Consider the following 20,799-nt stretch of genomic DNA (forward strand, 5'->3'; position numbering starts at 1 on the left):
TGTGGATGGATTTGTCTGTTTCTCTGGGTGTGGTGATGGTACATTGGATAAAACACATGCCTATTGTGTAAGACACCCGGGTTCAATTCCTCACTGTGACACGTCCACCAGTGTGTCCCTGAGCAGGACACTTTACCCCTGGTTGCTCCAGAGGCGTGCGACCTCTGACATATATAGCTATTGTAAGTAGCTTTGAATAAAAGCGTCAGCTAAATGTTAATGTAACTCATGTGAACTCCTGAAAGCACTTCTAAATTGACCGTTCAGGCCACAAGATGGCAGTGATGATATCACTCCCTCCTCCTGTTCCAGACAAAACACAGTAAAGTAAGTAGTAAAAGGAAATTTTGTTTAGCTCATAGGGCTTTGCTCGAGAGATTTAAGTTATTATGACTTAACACCTAAAAGAATTAAGAATATGTAAATAGAGAATGTTCAACATTATTGCAAAAAAGAATGAAAACAAATTTATTGTCAAAACTGTTGCTGGTTTTTTATCTGATAAAGCAGTCAATGACTTAGTCTATTCAGCTTTATACAAGATGTTCCTTATTTTGAATCTGTTAAATGTAGAAATGACAGAAGATGTTTTTTGATACTGATTGTTTACTAAAGAGAACTTGAATTGTATTAATAGAGTTGTATTTGTATTTTTGAGGACAACTGAAAATGGGAATTTTGTAAATTTGTAGTACAATAAATTTTTTTGAGCAGATTTCCCTCAGAGTATAAGTTGTACGGTGAATCAGTGTAATTTAGTATTCAGAAATTAAAGATTTTAAAAAAATAATATATTTAAGTTAAGGTTTACTCAAAAATATTATTACCACTACTTAAAAACCTGAACTTATTCAGGTTTACAGTGAATATTCAGCCTTTCATTACATATTCGTCTATGTACATTTGATATTCTCAGGGTTTAATCGCATATTATTAAAGTGGATCCAGTATTCAATTACAAATTCTCACATTAAATCCATTAGCTAACAAAATTGTATTCTATATTCTCTGTTTTTCATTTAATTTTCTCATTATAATCATTATAATAATGGAACATAAAATTCTATAATAATTTATAATGTGTGTGTTTGTGTATACATAGTTTAACATAGTAGTTTTTTCTTTAAAGATTTAAATTCAGGCTTCAATCTTTGCCCACCCCTGCACAAATTCCATGAAATACCCACCTCCCTGCCTGGAAATGTTACTTTTGTAGTTCCATAACACTTTTATAAAAGACTACAACTCCCACTAGGGCTTTCCTATCATATGACAGCTGTATGTTTTGTCATGTGATCATGACACTCTGCTCAGAACTCCGTTTCCCTATTTCGCAGTGCCGCTGTCTACAACCTGAAAACACTTTCATTTCTTAACGCTCCCCCACACTTACAGGTGATTTCACGGCTCTGAAATTACACTCCGGTTTGTGCTTAGTACAGCTGATCTGCTCACCAGGCTGTACAGGACGTACATGTCAGACTGTGACTCACAGCCCCAGCGGCTCCCCGGCAGGCCTCTCTGTTCACCGTGTGAGCATCAGTCCTCACGCCGCTGTCGGGTGGGAGCAGCTCGGCCACAGAGGCAGCATGTGCCCGGTGCATAGCTAGCCTCTGCACACGAAAGCCACAGGAAGGGAAGAATCACATCGGAGGTGAACTGATTAGCTTGAATGTCACTGCTAACGGGGTCTGGCTGTCAGAATGAACGGTGAGTTTTGTTGTTTCATGTCCTTTTTATTTAAAGCACAACATGTCAAACCATGCGTGCAAGAGGAGATTCAGTAACTTGTTAATAGTTTCTGTGTTCAGACAGTTAAGTTAGGGATTTCTGCTGACTGGTTTTAAAAGCTTAGGACTCTGCAGCGACTTCCCTAATGTTAATATCCAGTAAATGGCCTTTCTGCTCTTTCAAGTTAGAGTTAATAAATTGCTTTTGCTTCAGAGGAAATCAAACAATTCAGCACTATGTAAATACACTATTTGAGGCTCTGTTACATGTATTTTCATGACTCTGTCCAATGCTTGACTAACAACAGAACCAAGCATTGTGACAAGTTAAGATAATAAGAGAAGTCATCTGAGGCTGTAAGAAGCGTTCAGGTTATATAAGTGTTGTTATGACAAGTTGCTGGCCTGAATCCCATGTGATCATGTGAGTGGAGGAAAGTACCTGCTCCAGCTTCCATCCCTCTACAACTGCTGAGGCACTCCACCCAGAGCTGCTCCAGTGGCAGTTTGTAGAGGGATGGACTTGGACTGGAAAACTCCTGGTAAATATTAATATGGATATATAAGTAGTAAACATTAAAAGACATGATCCATGTGAGTGTGTCCATGTCCATGTGACTACTAATATTTGCACCTTTTTGCTAAAGAAAAAGAAGGATCATAATTAGGGCTCAGGATGATTTTCATTGCTCATTACCTGTTTTACTTTTCAATGTTCGGTCAATAAAATGTCAATCGCTGTTTTCTCAGAGCCTAAAGTGATATCTTCAGATAACTTGTCATCTTACCCACAGTCTAAAACCCAAGCTATTCAACTTACAGTCAGAAATTTAAGAGAAAAGCAGCGCATCTCACACACACACACACACACTGTAAAAACTGGAATCACAGAATGATTGGGGTTTAGCTTAAAAAAATGTCTCCAACAAAATTATCATCGAATTGCTCACTAATCATTTCAGCTGTAGGTCCTTCAGGATTATTGCAGGAATGCTACACACTAAAGCAGCCACATTTATTTATTTTTTGGTTTATTTAACAGGGACAGTGCAAGTTAACACTGCTGAAAATGTGCTAACAGACTAAAAGTTTCTATTTGCTGGGGTGTTTTAAAGGTTGGGGGTTACATGCTATAATAACTGAAACTGCGTTTTTATCTGACTGCAATGGACTATGACTTGCTTCATTTACTTTCCTCCTCTTGGATATGCACATTTAATTCAGGATGAAGCAGTGGCTGGGAAATGGAGCTCATATTACAGTAATATTCTTAATGCATCATCAAACTGAATTTGCGTCATTTTGTTTGTTTGTCTGTGTTCATCTCTGCAGGCACTCAGCAGAGTGATGCCAAGAGGCAGCACCTCCTGGAGAGGCTGCTGGATGCTGTCAAACAGGTGAGTCACCTATTATCTTTATGTGGGAGACCACATAGTTCAAAACTTTATTCACAAAATCTGGTAGAGCTTCTACGCCCCAAATGTTCACTTCGTTACGCTTTCCACATTTTCGCAGCATTGTAGGAGAGGGCAATTAAATGACATTTGGCTATTTGCCAAATCTCAAAACCAGATTGGCCTAAATATAAAAAAAACAAAAATCTATTAATTGTAGTTTTTGTGAATTTCTGCCATAAAGGGTTATTGTTTTCAAATGAAAGTTAGAGAAAAAAAATTCAAATTCTTTCTCACTGGAACAAGAAAATACTTTGACATTGGTACAAGTGTGTGGTGTCTGATTACCTTTTAGTTCCTTTATCTAATGTATACCAAACACACGCTAGAGGAAGTAAAAGTTGTTCCCCTGTTGAATTAAGTACAGATATGTTGGGTAGCAAAATAAAGAGTATAATTTGAGCAGTATTAAACAGTCATATTCTGTGAGACTGTTTTTGTTTTTGCCATTGAGCAAGGAAACCTAACATTGGCAGATACGGTTTAATGTGATATCCTTTCTTACACAAAGAGGTGAAAACAAAAGTGGAACTGTGTGTAAAGTAACATGGCTAGTCTGGACTGGTTTATGGTTTCAAGCACAGCTCTTCCTTAGAAGCTCCTCATGATGCGCGTCTCTGCAAACCTTTATCACAGTATTCAGCAAGTAACCATTATGGCACATTTATTCAGGTGAGGATGCTGAGTTGAGGCTTTGAGTTAGGGTTTAGTTACGTCAGTGTAAATAGGTACGCTGCCCTGCATTTATTTTTGACAGTGAGATCAGTTCCCCTGGTTTTGCCTTTAATCCACTTTGTGTGGTCATAATCAGCACTTTCCAGCTACTGGTGAAATGATAGGCGGCTGGGGAGCCTCAAATTATTCAAATATCCAATGTAGTGCACCATCAGTACTGTTCATTAGAAAAAGACTGTCTCTCTTCTGTGGCTGCTTCAGTGATTAGGCCCCTTAAATCTTGAAAATGTGCTCATTGTGTGGTGGTGAAAGTATTTCACAGGATATTACAGTATAATTTCCTTCATATCTTTCCAGTGCCAAATCCGCTTTGGTGGAAGAAAGGAGATTGCCACAGACTCAGACAGCAGGTAAGAGAAGATTCCTGTTACCAAGACAGTCTTTTGTTTGAATCTTGTTTGTTGAGCAACCAGGAGGTTGTTTGGTTTGTGTATGCAGTTCAAGGTCACTTGATGCTGTGGCGTTTTATGCTCCGGTATGTGCATATCTTACCTTCAGTGATCTGGCAACATGCCCAGCTTGACAATAAATTTCTTCAGTACAAAAATGATTGTAAAATGAAATAAATAATCCGTTTTTGGTCTGCGAGCTTTCCCAAATATTTTCCATCAGATCCAAGCAATAAAAAAGTTCAGAATGATAATTATGTTAAAAAAAGGAAAGGCTGTCTATATATGAACAATTATGTGCTGTGCTAACCTTGTTTCATCAGAGTTATATGTGTCAGAGAGAAATATTTAATCAAAATTTTATATCCTCTGCTGCTTAGATCTCATTTTGAGATTGTAACTACAGTTTTTGAACATTAGTTACCATTTCTTCCTTGTTGATAAAGGATCTCTAAGTGGCATTTTAAATGATTGTGTGATGCAGGATAGATTGTAAATTAGTGGTGGTCTTCCTCCTAAATATATCTAATAAGGCACACTCTTTCATTAGCACTGTGCATGCACTCTTCACATTGACCAGTGAATGATAAATCCTCTGATTGTCTCTGCAGGGTGATCTGTCTGTGTGCCCAGTTTGAAGCGGTGCTGCAGCATGGCCTGAGGAAAAGCAGAGGCCTGGCTCTCACCGCCGCTGCTCTCAAGCAGGCGGCAGGATTCAGCAGCAAGACTGAAGGAGGTTCGATGCTTGTAACTGGCTGTATGGGTCTGTTAAACTCTAGCCTTTACCTTGGAAAAAGTGAGAGCTGACAATGCTAACTATGCTATTTTGGAAGTCAGGAAGGGTAGGATGTTGGAAGCTCTAGAATAACCGCACACGCACACGCACACGCACACGCACACGCACACGCACACGGTTAGACTAAGGTCTCTGCTTCCTTGTTTCACTCTTCGTTTCACTCTCTCTGCTGTCTTTAAACGTCTGTCTCAGTCTGTGATGGGCTGCATACCTGCTGTGGCAATTCATAACAAAGGTTATCTCATTGCATATAGAGCAGGTCCAGACCATACTCATACTAATATTATATTTATTATGTTAGTATCTGGGAGAATGGCACTGCGTAGTTATCTACCCATACCTCAACTTTTTTAGTTTAATGTTTTAAATACCAGTCAAGATCCTAAACATCCTATGACATGCGGAAATAAAATGACAGCTGTTACAAAAAATGCAGAAGACATCTGGGATATTTCCAGTGGATGTGGTGTAGTCATAAAACACTACTTGGGTTTGAATATTTCATTCGGTGTAATATAACTCATATGTAGCCTTAATGAAGTGTTGGAAAATGCACATAGATAATATGCAGGATGTGATACGGTTGTACAGTATGGAAAGCAGCATTTGTTTTTTATCACATCCACCCTTCTATTTGACATTCAATTGAAATATTGTTAATATTAAGAAATATTAACTTTTTGCAAGAAATGAGCTTCCAGATAACCATGTAACCATTACTTTTAGCTAACGTTAACTTTTTCAACCATGTATCCATTACCTTACCCTAATGATTTCAACTCTTAATCCATTACTATTAGCTTTTATAATCATTTATTCATTAGCTAAGTATTTCAACTGTTAAACTGTACATACATTACTTTATATAGCTATATCTTAACTGTTTATTCTTTATTTTTAGTTATCTATTTTGTTATAAATAACCTGAAGCTTACTGCTGTTTATGCATTATCTTTTGCTAACTATATTACTCTTAGCTATTTATGTAAACCATTTATCCATTATCTATTCATTCATAGTACCAGTACAATTATTAGGAATCACCGCTCTGTTATGTCCATGAGATAGTCGCAGTATGAAAAGCTTCAAGATTCAGTTTTATTTGCAGCCATCAGAGCTAGTCCATTCTGCTGGTTAAGAGACAGTAGTTTCACATTGTCTGAAATTGTTTCTGCTGTCATATTTAAGAACCACGTGGCTATTAATTCCAGATGGAGAGGAAATGCATGACTTCTGTAATGGCTATCATGTCGTAACCATTAGCATATCTGACGTTTTCTTGTATTTCACAGTCAATTAGAAAAAAGGATTGTGGCTGAACTCGTGGATTTGGAGCTCCCTAATGAAGCCAAGCACTCTGACAAAGCCAGAAATAGCAGCCATCATTTTAAACACAATGTTCTGCGGTTATATGCTAATTGTATGCAAAAGAGTAGCATAACTCATTCCTATTAATTATCACACCTCAGAAAACTTTGAACATTGAAAAAGATCCACATACATTTTATTTCTTTTTCATCCCCCCCCCAGTGTTATAGAAAATAATCAAAAAGTGTGAGTTCAGAAGTGAGTGCAGAATACGGAGAGGTGACAGGTAGGAAGTCAGGATGGAGCTGTGTGAAAGGAGGTGTGGGTATTTGTTAATGAGAGACTGAAGATGTGCTGACTCTCAGGAAGTGTTTCTCACTGCCTTTACTGACCTTTTGAATCTATTATGTAACTCAAGAACAGTTGTTTTTCATAAATGAATTGGAACTGATTCTCTCCCTCTTCCTCTGTTTTCCTCTACCTCCCTCCATGCCTCTTTTTTTCCACTCTCTGCACCCTCTCTGTGACTTCTGTCTAATTTTTTTCTAACTGCTCAACTTGCACAACCCATCTTCCTGTTTTCTTATCCATCCCTCCAACTCTTTGTCCCATCAACCCAATGCCTTCCCTCCCTTTCCTCTCCTTCGTCTTGCCACCTTTTATTCTCTTGTCTTGCCTCCCTCTCTCCTACTCCTCCTCCTTTTTTTACCTCCCCTCCAGAGTTGACTTTCTGGTTCTACGTAAAGGAGCATCTGAACCGCCACGAGCTCCAGCGGTTCTACTCCCTGCGTCAGATCTCCTCAGAGCTGGGCCGGGGTCGGGCCTGGCTGCGCTGCGCTCTCAATGAGCACTCGCTTGAGCGCTACCTGCACACACTGCTGGCTGACCGCCCACGCCTGGGGTTAGTACTGTTTTTTTTTTTATATGACACTCAAGAATCTATTCACCTATACAGTTAAGAGGTTAGGGTACAGCTGGTATTTTCATAGGTATGCAGGGCTTTCCTCTTTTTGTCTTGATCTGAGATGCACTTCACCTCCTCTCTGTTCTCTAGAACTTACTATGAAGACTGGGCGTTTATTCTCGATGAAGAGAGAGCAAGTATGCTCCCCACCATGGCTGCAGGTAAGTTTGTGTAGCAGGCTAAACATACTACACACTAGTGTTGTAGTCAAGACCGCCCAAACCAAGACCAAGTCGAGACCAAGACCTCTAGGGGCTGAGACCAAGACCTCTAGGGGCTGAGACCAAGACCTCTAGGGGCTGAGACCAAGACCTCTAGGGGCTGAGACCAAGTCCAGACCTAAGACCAGTTCCCCACATTACATGACGGTCTTAAGACCGGTCTTGAGACCAAGACTGGTTTCGAGTAATCTGACACTACTACACACCAGACTGTAGTAGGGACATGGATTAGTCAGATGTTAGCCATGTTGGCGCTGTGGCTAAATTTAAGCCGAGCAACGACATGGTAAACATTATTGTAGTTTGAAATGTCACTCAAAGGAAAGTGTAGATCTGTAAATATGTTCATGTTGTTAGCATTGTTATGTTAAGGTAGCATGCTAACATAGTAATGTTAGTGTGCTTGCTAACATGCATAAACATAAACAAACATGATGTCATGGAAATTATAGCTTTCTAAAATGCTTCCAGTTAGCATGATAATAGGTTGCAGTTACTTAACATTTAGAATGTTAGTGTGCTAATGATAGCAGTAAAGCACATCTAAAGCTGGCAGCTGAAAGTGATTGAAGTAGAGCAAAGTCCGACATCGTAAAGGTGTGCTTGGCAATCTGAGATGTTCTAAATGGCCAACGTACAGAGGGAATACTCTTTTGTAGGATCTAAGAACAGCAACATTGTGTCTTAATTTTTTAATCCATCCAAAAATTGGATTTTCTTGTGTGTGATGAGGCTTACAGCCTCACTTTCAATCTCATTGAAATTTAAACATGGTTCACACAAACAGAGCTGCTGTAAAAGCAGTTATTTAACTGACTCTGCACTTTACTTGTTTAGCATGACAAGATTTGGTAGAAATTAATGTTAATGGAAGCACTCTTACTGTTGAACTATTGATGAGTGCAACTCAGATGAGCACAAACTCTAAAATATTAAGAATATATACCACTGATCTTATGCCAGAGTTTTTTCCCTCTTTTGAAAAACAGGCCTGAGTTTATCTTAGACTGCCCAGTCTTGCTGTGTGCCCAGAAAATCTTACAAAGCACTTTGAAGAAGTTCAAAAGCGTCATTTGATTTAAATATACTGATTTGTGATGAATTTCTTCTGCCTCTCTATTTCTGCTGCGTTCTTCAGGTCTGAACTCAATCCTGTTTGCCATCAACATTGACAACACTGACCTGAACGGTGGGCTGACGCGAGGAGGAGGCTCCTCGGTGTCCCACCTCCTCAAGGAGTCCACGCAGGGCATCGGCAGCCTGTGGAAAGAGTCGACTCAGGGGGTCAGCAGCCTACTGCGAGAAATCAGCACCGCCACGGCTGTGGTGCCCGGGTTCACCACCCGAGCGGATGGAGCCTCAGACCCGCTACCTGTCGTGCCACGTAGCACCTCTGCTGGTAGGAAACAGGAATATTATATGTAGTATATATTAATATGGCTTGTTTGCTGCAACAGATGGGGGCGTACAAAATAATTCACACTAAAATCCAATAGCCATGCAAGAAATAGAAAAGTGGTTGTTGCTTGTTTTTGTTAACTTGTGACAAGCGTTCCTTTTTGCTAATACAGTTGTTTTAACCATATTCTGAGACACCAGCAGCAAAATCAAACATTCTACGTCAGGGCTATTACAGTGACTTGTAAGGTATTTCTGTTATTTTGTCCACCCCTTGAATGCAGTGAGTTATGCTTCATGGTCCTCTGGCATTAAAATGAAATAAAACAGACAGAGGATGGACACCTGCTGTATTTTAGTATGGCAGCAAACTGTCACAACAACGCAGTAAAACAACATATGCTTCAGTGTGAACATGCATAATGAATTGCACTGGTAGGACAAATCTAGTAGACGCAACACAAGGCAGTGATGAAATCCCCCATGAAATGAACTTCCCGAATGTCGGCCTCCTTGTTTGACCTCATTTAGCTGCATGCCCCGGTCCATTCCATCAGGGGAAAACTCACGCGTTTTTCTCTCCCTATGTTCTGCTCAGAGGGATGAACAAGCTTTTAAATTTTAACTCTGTGGTGTGTTAACACTTTCCACTGGAATGAATGTAAATGAAATTCTAAGCTGGTGGCCTGCTCCTTGAGGTGGGAAGACCCATTCACATTATTCTTTGGTAGAAGACTAATGCACTTTCTGGCTCTGAAAGGGAAGAGAGTTGAACCACGGATAGTCTATTAGAAATGCACTTTTAAAGGCCTAATTGAAATAAACTTAAAATGCTGATGTCACCATTACTAAACTTCCATGTATGAACATTTGGAGGGAGCAAGTCTAGACAGCTGAAAATTACCGAATTAATTTACGTTTCACTTAATTCAATGTTGTGATTGAGGTTTTTGTTCACTTCTTTTTCATCTTTTCCGACCCAGACTCAGGGCTGAGGAAAGAGCGCCGGAGGAAGAAGAAAATCACCAACATCATTTCCTTTGATGACAATCTGGACGGTGGAGCAGAGGATGAGGAGGAGGGAGAGGAGGACTCCCAGAAGATGGGCGCCATGAGGAAGAGCCACACTGCTCCTGCTCAGAGCAGTGTGGAGGAAGGATTAGATCCTTTGGAGCCAGTCTTCTCCGAGTCACCCGCCCAAAACGGCCTGCCTGAGCCGGGCATAGTCAGCTGGGTGGGGTCCCCCCATCCCTCACGCACTCCACCCAGAACTCCACCTCCTCTGCCTGACAGTAAGAGTATAGATAATGAGGAGGAGGAGGAAGAGGAGGAGATGTACAAACCCCGAGCACTAACCCAGGAGGAGGAGAGGATCAGCTCTGATCAGTGAGTCACATGTCTTCAGTTGAATGTCACGTTTTAAATGTATGAAGATAAACATTTCACATTTTTCAAATTACTCTCACATAAATTGTTGTGGGCCTGGGGCACAACGCCCTTAGAAATGAAATTATAATTAAAAATGACATAAAATAATTAAGTCATAATTTAAAAAGTGTTCATACTATTTTTGCCATATTTGTTTCACCCTGTTTTATTTGTTGAGTTGTTAGATTATGGGCTGCTGGAGATGATTAGTAGGATCCACATGTCAGTTGGGCAAAATGAAAACATGCTCAGACTGCAGAAGCCGAAAATCAACCAACAGAGAGAGGGAGCTGAAAGGGTTACTTACTGTAGTTTGACCCGCTGATTTGGCCCTTTTACGATCAGCAGTTGCAGCAGTTGCTGGGACACACAGCTCACAGAAGCAGTTAATGTACTTCTAGAACTCAAAACTCAGTCAAATCTGAACACACAGACGTGAACACATATTTTTAGATTCAGTGTGACGTACACTTTTCCAGGATATCATTATCTCTGATGTCCAATTTGACTTAACCTCTGTGAATCTGCTATGAAATCATAGGGGAAAAGCCACTCTTTATAATTGCAGAACTTAAGAATCATCTTGTTTTTGGTTTTCCCTGGAGTAGACTATAGAATCTCTTGTTCAGTTGAGGTTTTAATCTAAAAAGCCCCATCCAAACTTTTGACTTGTTTTAGGGTGGTGGTAGGCAGCCTGTCCAGTGTGTCCACGTGGAGCCCCCGGCAGGTGATCACTGACCACAGCAGCTCAGACATCCTCATTCCTCTGAACCCTACAGACCCTCAGCAAGGTACGGTAGTCCTAAAAACGCCAAAACAAAAGCTGCGTACTTTATTCAGCACACCTACAAGGAACATAGAAGCATATTAAAAACACTTCCTGGTGCTCTCTCTTCCCACATCAGTATAATATTTCATGACACTGGAAATATTTTACATGAAATTTTAAGTTGCTCTCAGAGTGCATTTTCTTTCCCTGTTTAAGATTCAGTTATGCTTGTTTAACGTGGCTCCAGTGCAGGGATCAGTTGTGTATCAAATGAAATTTCGGGACTTTCTGTTAGTCTGCACCTTCACTTTCACTTCCATTTTGCTTCAGTGAGCTCTGTGGAGGACACGGCTGCATTTCCTGCTCAGTGTGAGTCAACAGGGCCGGTGGGAAACTGCGAGAGCAGCACATCGCTGCTTACATTCAAGTAAGCTATCGTTTCAGGCGGGAATGATGTGTAGTCAGTGTGCTTTTGTGCTGCAGCCTCAGCTTTCTTTACAAAAAAGAATTGTGAAAAAAAAACTCAAGGTGATTCAAAATCCCTGATTCCTCTCTTCACGTGTTTCAGTATGGACTCCAGTCCCCCAACGCAGTCTGCTCCACTCTCCCGTGTGCTGCCAACATCTGGTCTGCCAGAGTCCATGACAGTGGGTGAGTCTTTTCTCCTTTTTTCCACCTGTCCGCCTGTTACTGTTTCTCACTCCCTTTCCCTCTCGCTCTTCAAGCTGGTGATGTTCACAAACCAGTTCTATGTTATGAATCATTTCATTATGGATTATGCCACAAATGAGTTAGCATCAACACAGCTGAACTGTGTCTTTGCACAGGTCTGGGCTTGACTAATAGCAGTGAGATCACAAACTGCAAAAAACATGCTGACCAGCAAGGCAGATTTCAATTCTTACAGATGACCAAAAAAATCTCCTAATGGGTGAAAATAACTTAAGTTTTCTTGAAACTAAAATAAAAACCTAGCCACCACAATTCCTCTAAACAAGTCAAAAAGACTTGGATATACGCCCGTTTGGCCCCATATAAGGATATAATTATCAAAAATTCAGGATAAAGATTAATTGTCTTGTTGACACCACTTATTTTGCACTTTTCAGGCTCAGCAGCCAGTCACATCAGTGCACAGTACAGCACAGGGTTCAGTAAGTGAAATCAAATGTAAAAATGAATATTGGATATGACAGCGAAAATCACACTTGGTGTATCGCCAGTTCCTCTTTGAAGTTTTATCACAAGACAATCTAATCTCAGAGTATATTGCCAAGAAGTTTGGGACGGTAATGAATCCTGTGGAAGTCCAGACATGACTTTGTCTGGAAATTTCACCACAGCTGTCGTCTGTAGCAAATTAAATCAAACTCGCTGATTAGTATTTTCAATCCTAGTATTGGTATGAGTCCTGTGCCAAGAGATTGCTCAGTTCTTTTCCAAAACATCTACATAATGGCAAACGATCCACCAGGTGCCACTGTTGGTCCAGTGTTTTACACTGATTCCTGCCTATACACGCTCGTCGTCTCCCCTCAAAGGATCAGATTCAAGAAAACACTTGATGAGCACTTACATGTGTGTTCGACCCACTCACAGGTTGGTGTTGCGCGCAGTGCCCTGGAGCTAATCAGACTCTTAGATGCTCACACTGATGCTTTTTGATTCCTTGGATTGTGTGTGTGTGTGTCTGTGTGTGTGTGTGTGTGTGTGTTTGTGTAAGGGGGAGAGAGAAAGAGACAGAGAGCTAGGGGAGGAAAGGTGAGTGTAGCTGCCTGTAAGCGCTGGGATTGAGCCGTCGTCCAATCTATTAGCCCTCGGTAAGAGGTTGTCACAGGGTCACATAGAGGGCTGATGATCTAAAAATCGCTGGGGTAGAGGCAGAGAAAATACTCTTCAAGGTGTAGAGAGTTCCACGATGCCGTAGAATGATGTAAAGCAGCGCATCTCAGTAAAGGAGAAGGTTTAAGTTAAAAGTGAAATCCACCCTGAAAGACTGTAACATCAGGTTTGGGTGCCAGTCCCACAGAATCAAAGAGCAAAGAGCTTCTCTCCAGACATACTGACATCCATCAGTCTCGTAGGGAGAAATCCATCCCGATGGAGGCAGAGATACCAATTTCTACGCCTACTGTCGGCTCAATAGACCAGTATGCAGCGCACAGCCAAAACAGATTTTGCATTCTGAGTAAAAGGCCATGACTTTTTCTCGACTGGAAATATTTCGCTGTCTTGCTCTCGCTATCACTGGCTCTGTTGGTTTTGCTCTCCGCCGCCTACTCATGTAACCCAAAGCAACAAGTACAGCCGTGTGTCTTGAGTGGTGGTGCAAAGTTGTTCTGGGAAACAGAGGAAACCGCTGAGGAAGACAAGGCAGGCTGAAGGAAAGTTAAGCACAATTAAATTTGGCTTATCTGCACCTTATTTCTTACTAATGCTCACCACTTATATCTTTATAAAGGCAAAGTTAAATGGGCACTCCAACAATTTTATATACAAAGTTTGCAGAACTCGTCAGGAGTACCAGTCAGCCTGTGAAAACTGTCATAGTGATGTCATCAGGGTTATCTTAGCCTCGACTTGAGACTTAACAATTTGAACAGAAATCCTTCATTTCAAACCAAAGGGGAAGGATTTAAAGAATTTAGTATTCACGATGCCCTGGGGGTGTAATGAAAGACGCTGTTGAGATGCATTATGAGTAGGATCCAGTGTTTTGGAAGCTTGACCCCTGTTAGGGCCTAAAAATCAGGATTTATTGGCCTCTGCTGGTTTGTTTTTTTGGCCGTTCTTTTAAAAAAAATCTGTCTCTTGTGAGTTCCCCAAATTTATGCAAACACAATATTATTTTGCTTAAGCTTGTTGATTAAGTAACTCAGAGATCAAAAGGAGCAGTTGATTGGCTCATACGCTGACACAAGAGTGTAATAAGACCTTCTATGAATAGGAAAATTTGCAATATGTCATCACAGTGTGTGTATGTTTAGCGCTCAAGAATAGTAAAAATAGCTAATGACAGTGTTTGCCATTTTCATGATTAAGGCTTTGTGTCACAGACGAACACAAAACCTGCTGGATCTTTAGGGGTGTGTAGGAAAAACTGAGAGGAAAAAATGGTGTTGGAGAAAGATACCTTGGTGATTTCTATCCAGATCTGACAGCGTGCGAGGCCAAGTAGTTCATTGATTGGAGAGTATGGAGTCTATAATTCACAAGGCACCCCGATTACACGGGCTAGCTCTCTGCTAATGTGTCTATTATTGCCAACGATTGAGCAAGAGCGCTCAGGTTCCGGTGGAGGCTGACACACTTTTTTCCCCCCAGCAAACGTCAATTTTACACACATGAGCACAAGTTAGCATGCGTATGTATTTGCACACATACACACACACACACACACACACACGCACGCACGCACTTGTGGTGTAATTTGTCCATGTCCCCCCTGTGAGGACAGAAGGCCGTCTGGCTCTACTGAAGTCCCTAATGGCTCGTCTGTGGCACCCGCTGTGAACGCGTGGTCGGACTAAAGGTCATATTTATTTCTGGCCTGCTGATGCGGAGAATGGAGCTGTGGAGATAATAGACTTCCTCTTTTTCTACTCTGCTCTCTGTTGTGCTCTTCATCACACTCCTCATCTTCCTCCTCCTCCTCCTCCCCAACCAGGCACTTAGCTCGGGGCTGGAGGAGACCTACTTGTGTCTGGGGCTACATCGACACCCTACATTAGTTATGAGAATAGTGTGTGTGTGTGTGTGTGTGTGTGTGTGTGTGTGTGTAAATGGTAGAATGCAAAGTGCAGAAGAGTAGATTAACTCCTTGTGTCATGATTGTTATTTTTGGAAACCCTGGTAACAGCCCAGTTGGGGGCTTTGAAACCCTCATGTGCACCTCCAAGCGTAACTATGGAGATGAGTCACTGTACCACCACACAGACCTGCTCAAAACTTGGAGGTTGGAGATGAAGATCAGCCAGCAGCTGACTTCTAGCAGACTTTGGCTGTAGCTTGTACAGTTCAACTGACTGGTGCTTTAAAGGGTCAGTGTGTAATATTTAGATCTATAGACAGAAAAGAAATATAATATACAAAACTATGTTTTCAGTGGTGTATAAAGACCTTACATAATGAATCGGTGTGTTTTTATTACCTTACAAGGAGCCATTTCTATCTACATACACTGCGGGTCCTCTTACATGGACATCGCCATGTTTCTACAGTAGCCCAAACGAACAAACTGCTTTACAGAGCGCATTTCGTCACTACATTGAATACGTACAAAGAAGTATGAAAATAAAGAGGCAGTAGTGGTGATCTGGTTTGTTAGAAGTAAGAAGAGAAGTGAAATTTGGACAAATGGAGGATCACATGTTTTTCAGCGCAAGGGAAGCACACTGTAGCTTCTCTTGCATGCTTGCAAAGGGATTGGTGAGTGAGTTGTTGGTTGCAATTTGCAACCCTCACCATTAGATGACACTAAAACCTACACACTGAACCTTTAAGGCTGAAAAGGATATTGAGGATTTTATTTTATGTTATTCCTCTGTCATCATCAGGTCAAAATTTAAATTTGGAAGTGAACTGCTGGTGGCCTCTTGTTAACACTCGTAACTACTAATTCTACTCAGCAGTTGTGTTTCATTCTTCTCAGGGAGATAAAGCTGGAAAAGCAATCAATAAGATGGAAAAAAACTCTCCATACAGATAGGAAAGCTGCACATTACGTACATTTTCAAGAAAACATTATTCAATCACTAGATGACTATACAAGCCATCTTTTATTTTAAAAGATATAATTTGGGAATTTTTTTGCCTTTGTTGGACAGAGTGAGAATGAAGAGGCAGACAGCAAATAGGGGGAGAGAGAGGGACATGGCATGCAACAAAGGTCAGTTGCTGGATTTGAACCAGCAGCATTGCATTCAAGGCACTCCATACAAGCCATCTTTTAAAACAGCTGATCTACAGCATCAGCTTACTTCACCAGTGTACTTTACAAGAGCTTTAGAAATACCAAGAGGATTAGAAATATCCAAAAGCATTTGTTAACATTAAGATATTATTTTAATATTTTATTTTGCTGTAGTCAGGGAGGAACCTCCAATATATCAGAGGTGGCTGACAGTGACAGGGCGAAGTACTTTATTAAGGGCGAATATCAGCTGAATATATCTATGATTTCATTAAAGGGGTTCAGCTATTTTGGTAGGAACAAAGTAAAAATGTCTGGTGTTAGTGTTGAAATGTATGAGCCAAAATGACTAAGAAGATGATGGGTTTTAATGTCCTGCTGACCGTTTGGTATATACAATAGGCTTACTGCAAATGGCACTTTTTCAGCGGACTATAATTCACTTGTAATTGTGTTGTTGTTCACATTTAGTAGGTGTGTACTTGGGTGTCTTACATGTGTGGCCGAAACATACTGTAATTTCCATGTAGAGGTTGGTTAGGTATTTTCTTGACACGTAGTTTAATGCAGATGGTAATCAGCGCTTTCTTCCCCTACATTTATCTTGGATTAGTTTCTTTCTTCAGAGTTTTGTACTAGCTTCCCAAAAAGTATATTTTACTGTAGCAATAAAACTGTTCTCTGCGTGTCAGATATCATTCTGTATATTGTCTGTCAGCAAAAAAAAAAAGAAAGTAAAACCTGATTTTATCAAAACAGTTCATCTTAAGGAGGGAGCAAAAGTGCTGCATTAATCCAGCAAGTGTGGCGTGAAAGTGGGGTTCCGTTATTTCTACATTTGAAAACTGTAGGTTATTAGTTTATGCATATTGCTGTGTGTAGTATCTGCGTGTATTTTATGTATTTGCAGTGGTGTTGTGGAAATCTCACTCTGGTCTCTCTCCTCTGCAGTGGAGCTGCGTCAGGCCATTGTGGCCATGATGAACAGGAAGGACGAGCTGGAGGAACAAAACACGTACGTTGGGATGTATTTCATTTCAGACCCTGCTCTCACACACATAGTCACACTCAGACTTGAAGAAGATATCGAATGACCTTCTTGTATAAATTCTGTCAGCTTCTTTTCTTTTTTGCCTGAGACAAGATTTTTTTTTTGTGCTGACTTGGGGGGCAGGAAACTATTTTGTGGTGCTTTGTTTTTAGCAATAAGCCACGAGAGATTGTGATTTACACTCGCTTAACAGCTGCAAAGAAGGATCGTTGAGCAAACGGCACAAAAGCACAATTTAATAAAGCTCTGTCGTAATGATAAAAAACACAGCGTTATGCTTATGCACCTCTGTGATTAATAATAAATAAATGGGAATCTTCTGCTGAGCTGTATTTAGATTATAATGATAAACTGTGATTTGTACTCAGGGCATTAAACTAACAGCCATGCAATCACAGATGTGTGCTGATTAAGTGTTTTATATCAGGACCGAATGTGATTCTGCCAGTCAGTTATTCCTGCAATTAAATAATGTTTATCCGAGCTCCTGTTTATGAAAATAAACATTACCGGAATGACAACATTTAGTGTCTGAATGTAGAGGGTTAGGTCTGTATGAGACGCATCCCCTGGATGTAATCGGGACAGAAAACTGGACTTTGAATCCATGTGAAACACTTGTGATCTACTTCATGTATTTGACAGGTCTCTCCGCAGTCTGCTGGACGGGGAGATGGAGCACTCAGCAGGCCTGAGGCAGGAAACTGATCTGCTGAAGAGGAAGCTGGCAGAGCTGGAGGAGAGACACGCAGCCAAAGTCCAGGCACTGGCCAGGTCAGACTCAGCTGGGATGTCTGCACACTAATACTGTCATTTCAGCTCGCAGCGTGGAAGATTAAAGCTGCACCAAGATTCTGAAAGGGAAAAACTGATCGCTGTTGATAGGATATCAAGCATTAACACAGATTATAGCTGCAACGTAGCAGTGTAGATCTACCTCTAACCAGAGTAGAAATCATTTAGTCGATTAGTTGCCTGATAGGAAATTGATTTTCAAGCAAAAATCCCCCTTATTCACTGTTTCCAGCATCCCACGTGAGGGTTTTCTACATTTACAATAAATTAAATATCTTTGAGTTTTGGACTGACAGTCAGAAACATCCATTGGACGATGTCACCTTGGGCTCCAAACGGTTAATTGATTTTTTTTTAGATAGATCAGTCGGTACTGGTAGATCAATCAATAATGAAAAGAACTGGTAATTGCCACCTTTTGAAATGAAAAACAAAGCTTACACAGTCCACAGGTCAACACTATGGACCCACTAATGGTGGATGAAACCCCCCCAACAATGGTCTTATGTTTCTACTTGTAGAGGCTAAAGTGTTAAGTTTCTTAAATTAGTTCTGTATGGCCATTACTGTCTATCTGGGACATTTTTGAAGTTTGAGTAGTAATTTTAAATGTCACTAAGAGAAAAAGGGCCTGTTTTGAATAGAGAATCCAGCACAAATTGAAGAGTTAGTGTATCTAATGTCCAGTATTACAGCCTTTTGCTTTTTTGTATTTCAAAACATTTCTTAAAGAAACATTTCTTAAAGAAACATTTCTTAAACGTTTTAGAAAAGCTAGAATTTAAATCACTTGACATTGTAATGAGGTTGTCATTGTTTCTGACCATTAACCCATCCACCACTGGCAGATGTATAATTGCTTTTTGTTTTTACATAATGCAGATTTAATTCCATGGCCATCTAACCCATTTAATCGACCTTTCTCACATCAGGTATTTTGACTCGTCATAGCAGGAAATACTCCTAATAACATTAACGGTCGCGTCTGCGTTTGCCAAGACAAAATCTCTGTCGTCAAAGATGATGAGCCAGATTGTGAACCTTTGTCTTGTCTCTATTTTTGTCGCATGTATCTACAAATTTAAACTAAAACAGTTTACATACTGCACGCCATCGATGAACATTGTGTAAAGCTGTAAAACCCAGAGGACCTTGATGTCTGCGATTAAAGCTGTTTTGTAACTGTTGTTCGTGCCAGGCTGTGCCTCATACCTACAGTAGCTGCATCTGTGTTTTATACAGATTCACATTAATTACCACTACACCACCTAATGGCAAGAGCCTTACCCAGACAGGAAAAGAAACTTTATATGTCACTATTATGTCTCCCACATCCTATTCAGTCCACTCATGATTAAAAGTATTGGCGTATGATTGTCAGAACAAAACAGGGGAAATGTTCCCCTTTCAAACTCCTTGTGGAGTGTTAGATTTCCTTTCATAAATGACACATACATACACTTTAATCCCAATAAGTGACCACCTACAGTTTCCCAGAAAGTGAAATGCGTCACCTCAGCATCTACAATTGATTGCCTGCTTGCCAGAAGTCTTCAGTCGAGCCCCGAGCCCTGTAAATAGAGGATTAGTCACCCTTCAGCGGTTTAAACAGAAAGCCCCAGCAAGTCTGTGTTCAGATAGTAGCCTCCTACAGTAAATCAAGCCACCAGCTAGGATTGGTCAAGTGCCTCAAGTTAAGTGTGCAGGGACAACTAAAGCTCACATGTTTGTAGTTTAGCGAGGACAATGCAGCCGCTTTTTAATATGTGATGGATTTTCATGTTCACATGGAACAATTTGATGGAGTTGAAATGGCGAGAGAGGTAGAGAAAAAGAGTGTACATGGAACAAAGGATGGCTTCCTGACTTGCCTCACTCTCCCTGCAGGTGACCGTGACGTACAGTGTGCTTTTCCACACAACCAAAACGCACACACTTGAGTAAAGTCCGCTGCTAAATCTCAAGTGCTGCTTTTCCTTCTCAGCTAAATCTGTCTCGATCAATAACGGCTATAAATACCACTGAAGGAGCAGCTAGCCACTGAATGAGGGCTGGAAGCTGTCAGCATCATTCAGTGAAAGAGGCTACTGGCAACGGTTGCTATGTATCCCACAATTCTTTGTGATTCACTCGCACTGAGGGTGAATTGGGAGTCACTAAGCCTGACATGAAATCTGGCACTGAACAGTAACATCTTAACAAAGAACAGTTGGCTTGCTTGTTGACCGACAGCTAGCTGCAGAACTTTACTGCTGCTGAGTTAAAGGAAATGTTGTTTAAGACAGATTGTTTAATCTGCACTAACTTTGACAGGAAACACTTTGCTGAGAGCTGAAATTTTCAGGTTAAATGTTTATCTTCAGCACCAGATGGTTTCTCTGTTGGAGAAAGATGCTGCCAGTCATCTGCTTATTTTATTACTAGCTCCTAGTAATAGTACTTTTATAGTAGAGCAGCACTGAAACCCAAGGAAGTGGCATGCGTGCGCGTTTTGAGCCTGGTTGCATATGGGGGTGGCAGAGGATGAGCGAGCCGCCATAGATAGATTTCGGCTGACGTAGAGGGGAGTGGGCTAAAATGAGCCGCTGCTCACTTACTGAGTTATTCTCACACAAAAACTCAGATACACAGAAGGACCCTTACTCATACACCCATGCATCCATACACCCTTACTCACACACTGACACATAGCAGCCCACACTCTTCCAGAATGTATGTTCGGATGCACACACAGCCTGTAGAGGAATTTCATTGACTCAATTAAAGTCTCACCACTTGGTGCCGAACTTTACTTTACAATTCTGTCCTTTAGTGGTAATGTGCAAGATCCTGAAAGTCAAGTGTTCTGA

The 20,799-nt window shown here is 40.8% G+C and overlaps 1 protein-coding gene across 2 annotated transcripts in view; it reads left to right on the forward strand.

The window, feature by feature from the left end:
- Window positions 1-1,305: 1,305 nt before the first annotated feature.
- Window positions 1,306-20,799, forward strand: part of snx29 (sorting nexin 29) — a 146,939-nt gene continuing 127,445 nt past the window's right edge. For both annotated transcript variants that reach the window (XM_038735558.1, XM_038735557.1), the window contains exons 1-13: window positions 1,306-1,710; window positions 3,063-3,127; window positions 4,217-4,269; window positions 4,920-5,044; window positions 7,133-7,313; window positions 7,467-7,537; window positions 8,736-8,996; window positions 9,979-10,381; window positions 11,102-11,214; window positions 11,523-11,619; window positions 11,761-11,843; window positions 17,056-17,119; window positions 17,801-17,929. In XM_038735558.1, the coding sequence (XP_038591486.1) occupies window positions 1,704-1,710; window positions 3,063-3,127; window positions 4,217-4,269; window positions 4,920-5,044; window positions 7,133-7,313; window positions 7,467-7,537; window positions 8,736-8,996; window positions 9,979-10,381; window positions 11,102-11,214; window positions 11,523-11,619; window positions 11,761-11,843; window positions 17,056-17,119; window positions 17,801-17,929 (1,652 nt within the window). In that variant the 5' untranslated portion in view covers window positions 1,306-1,703. The remainder of the gene's footprint in view (window positions 1,711-3,062; window positions 3,128-4,216; window positions 4,270-4,919; window positions 5,045-7,132; window positions 7,314-7,466; window positions 7,538-8,735; window positions 8,997-9,978; window positions 10,382-11,101; window positions 11,215-11,522; window positions 11,620-11,760; window positions 11,844-17,055; window positions 17,120-17,800; window positions 17,930-20,799) is intronic.

The sequence above is a fragment of the Micropterus salmoides genome, unplaced genomic scaffold (assembly GCF_014851395.1).
Source record: "Micropterus salmoides isolate LMB-PRFRI ecotype aquatic unplaced genomic scaffold, ASM1485139v1 Ms_hic_scaffold_21, whole genome shotgun sequence".
Classification (NCBI taxonomy): domain Eukaryota; kingdom Metazoa; phylum Chordata; class Actinopteri; order Centrarchiformes; family Centrarchidae; genus Micropterus; species Micropterus salmoides.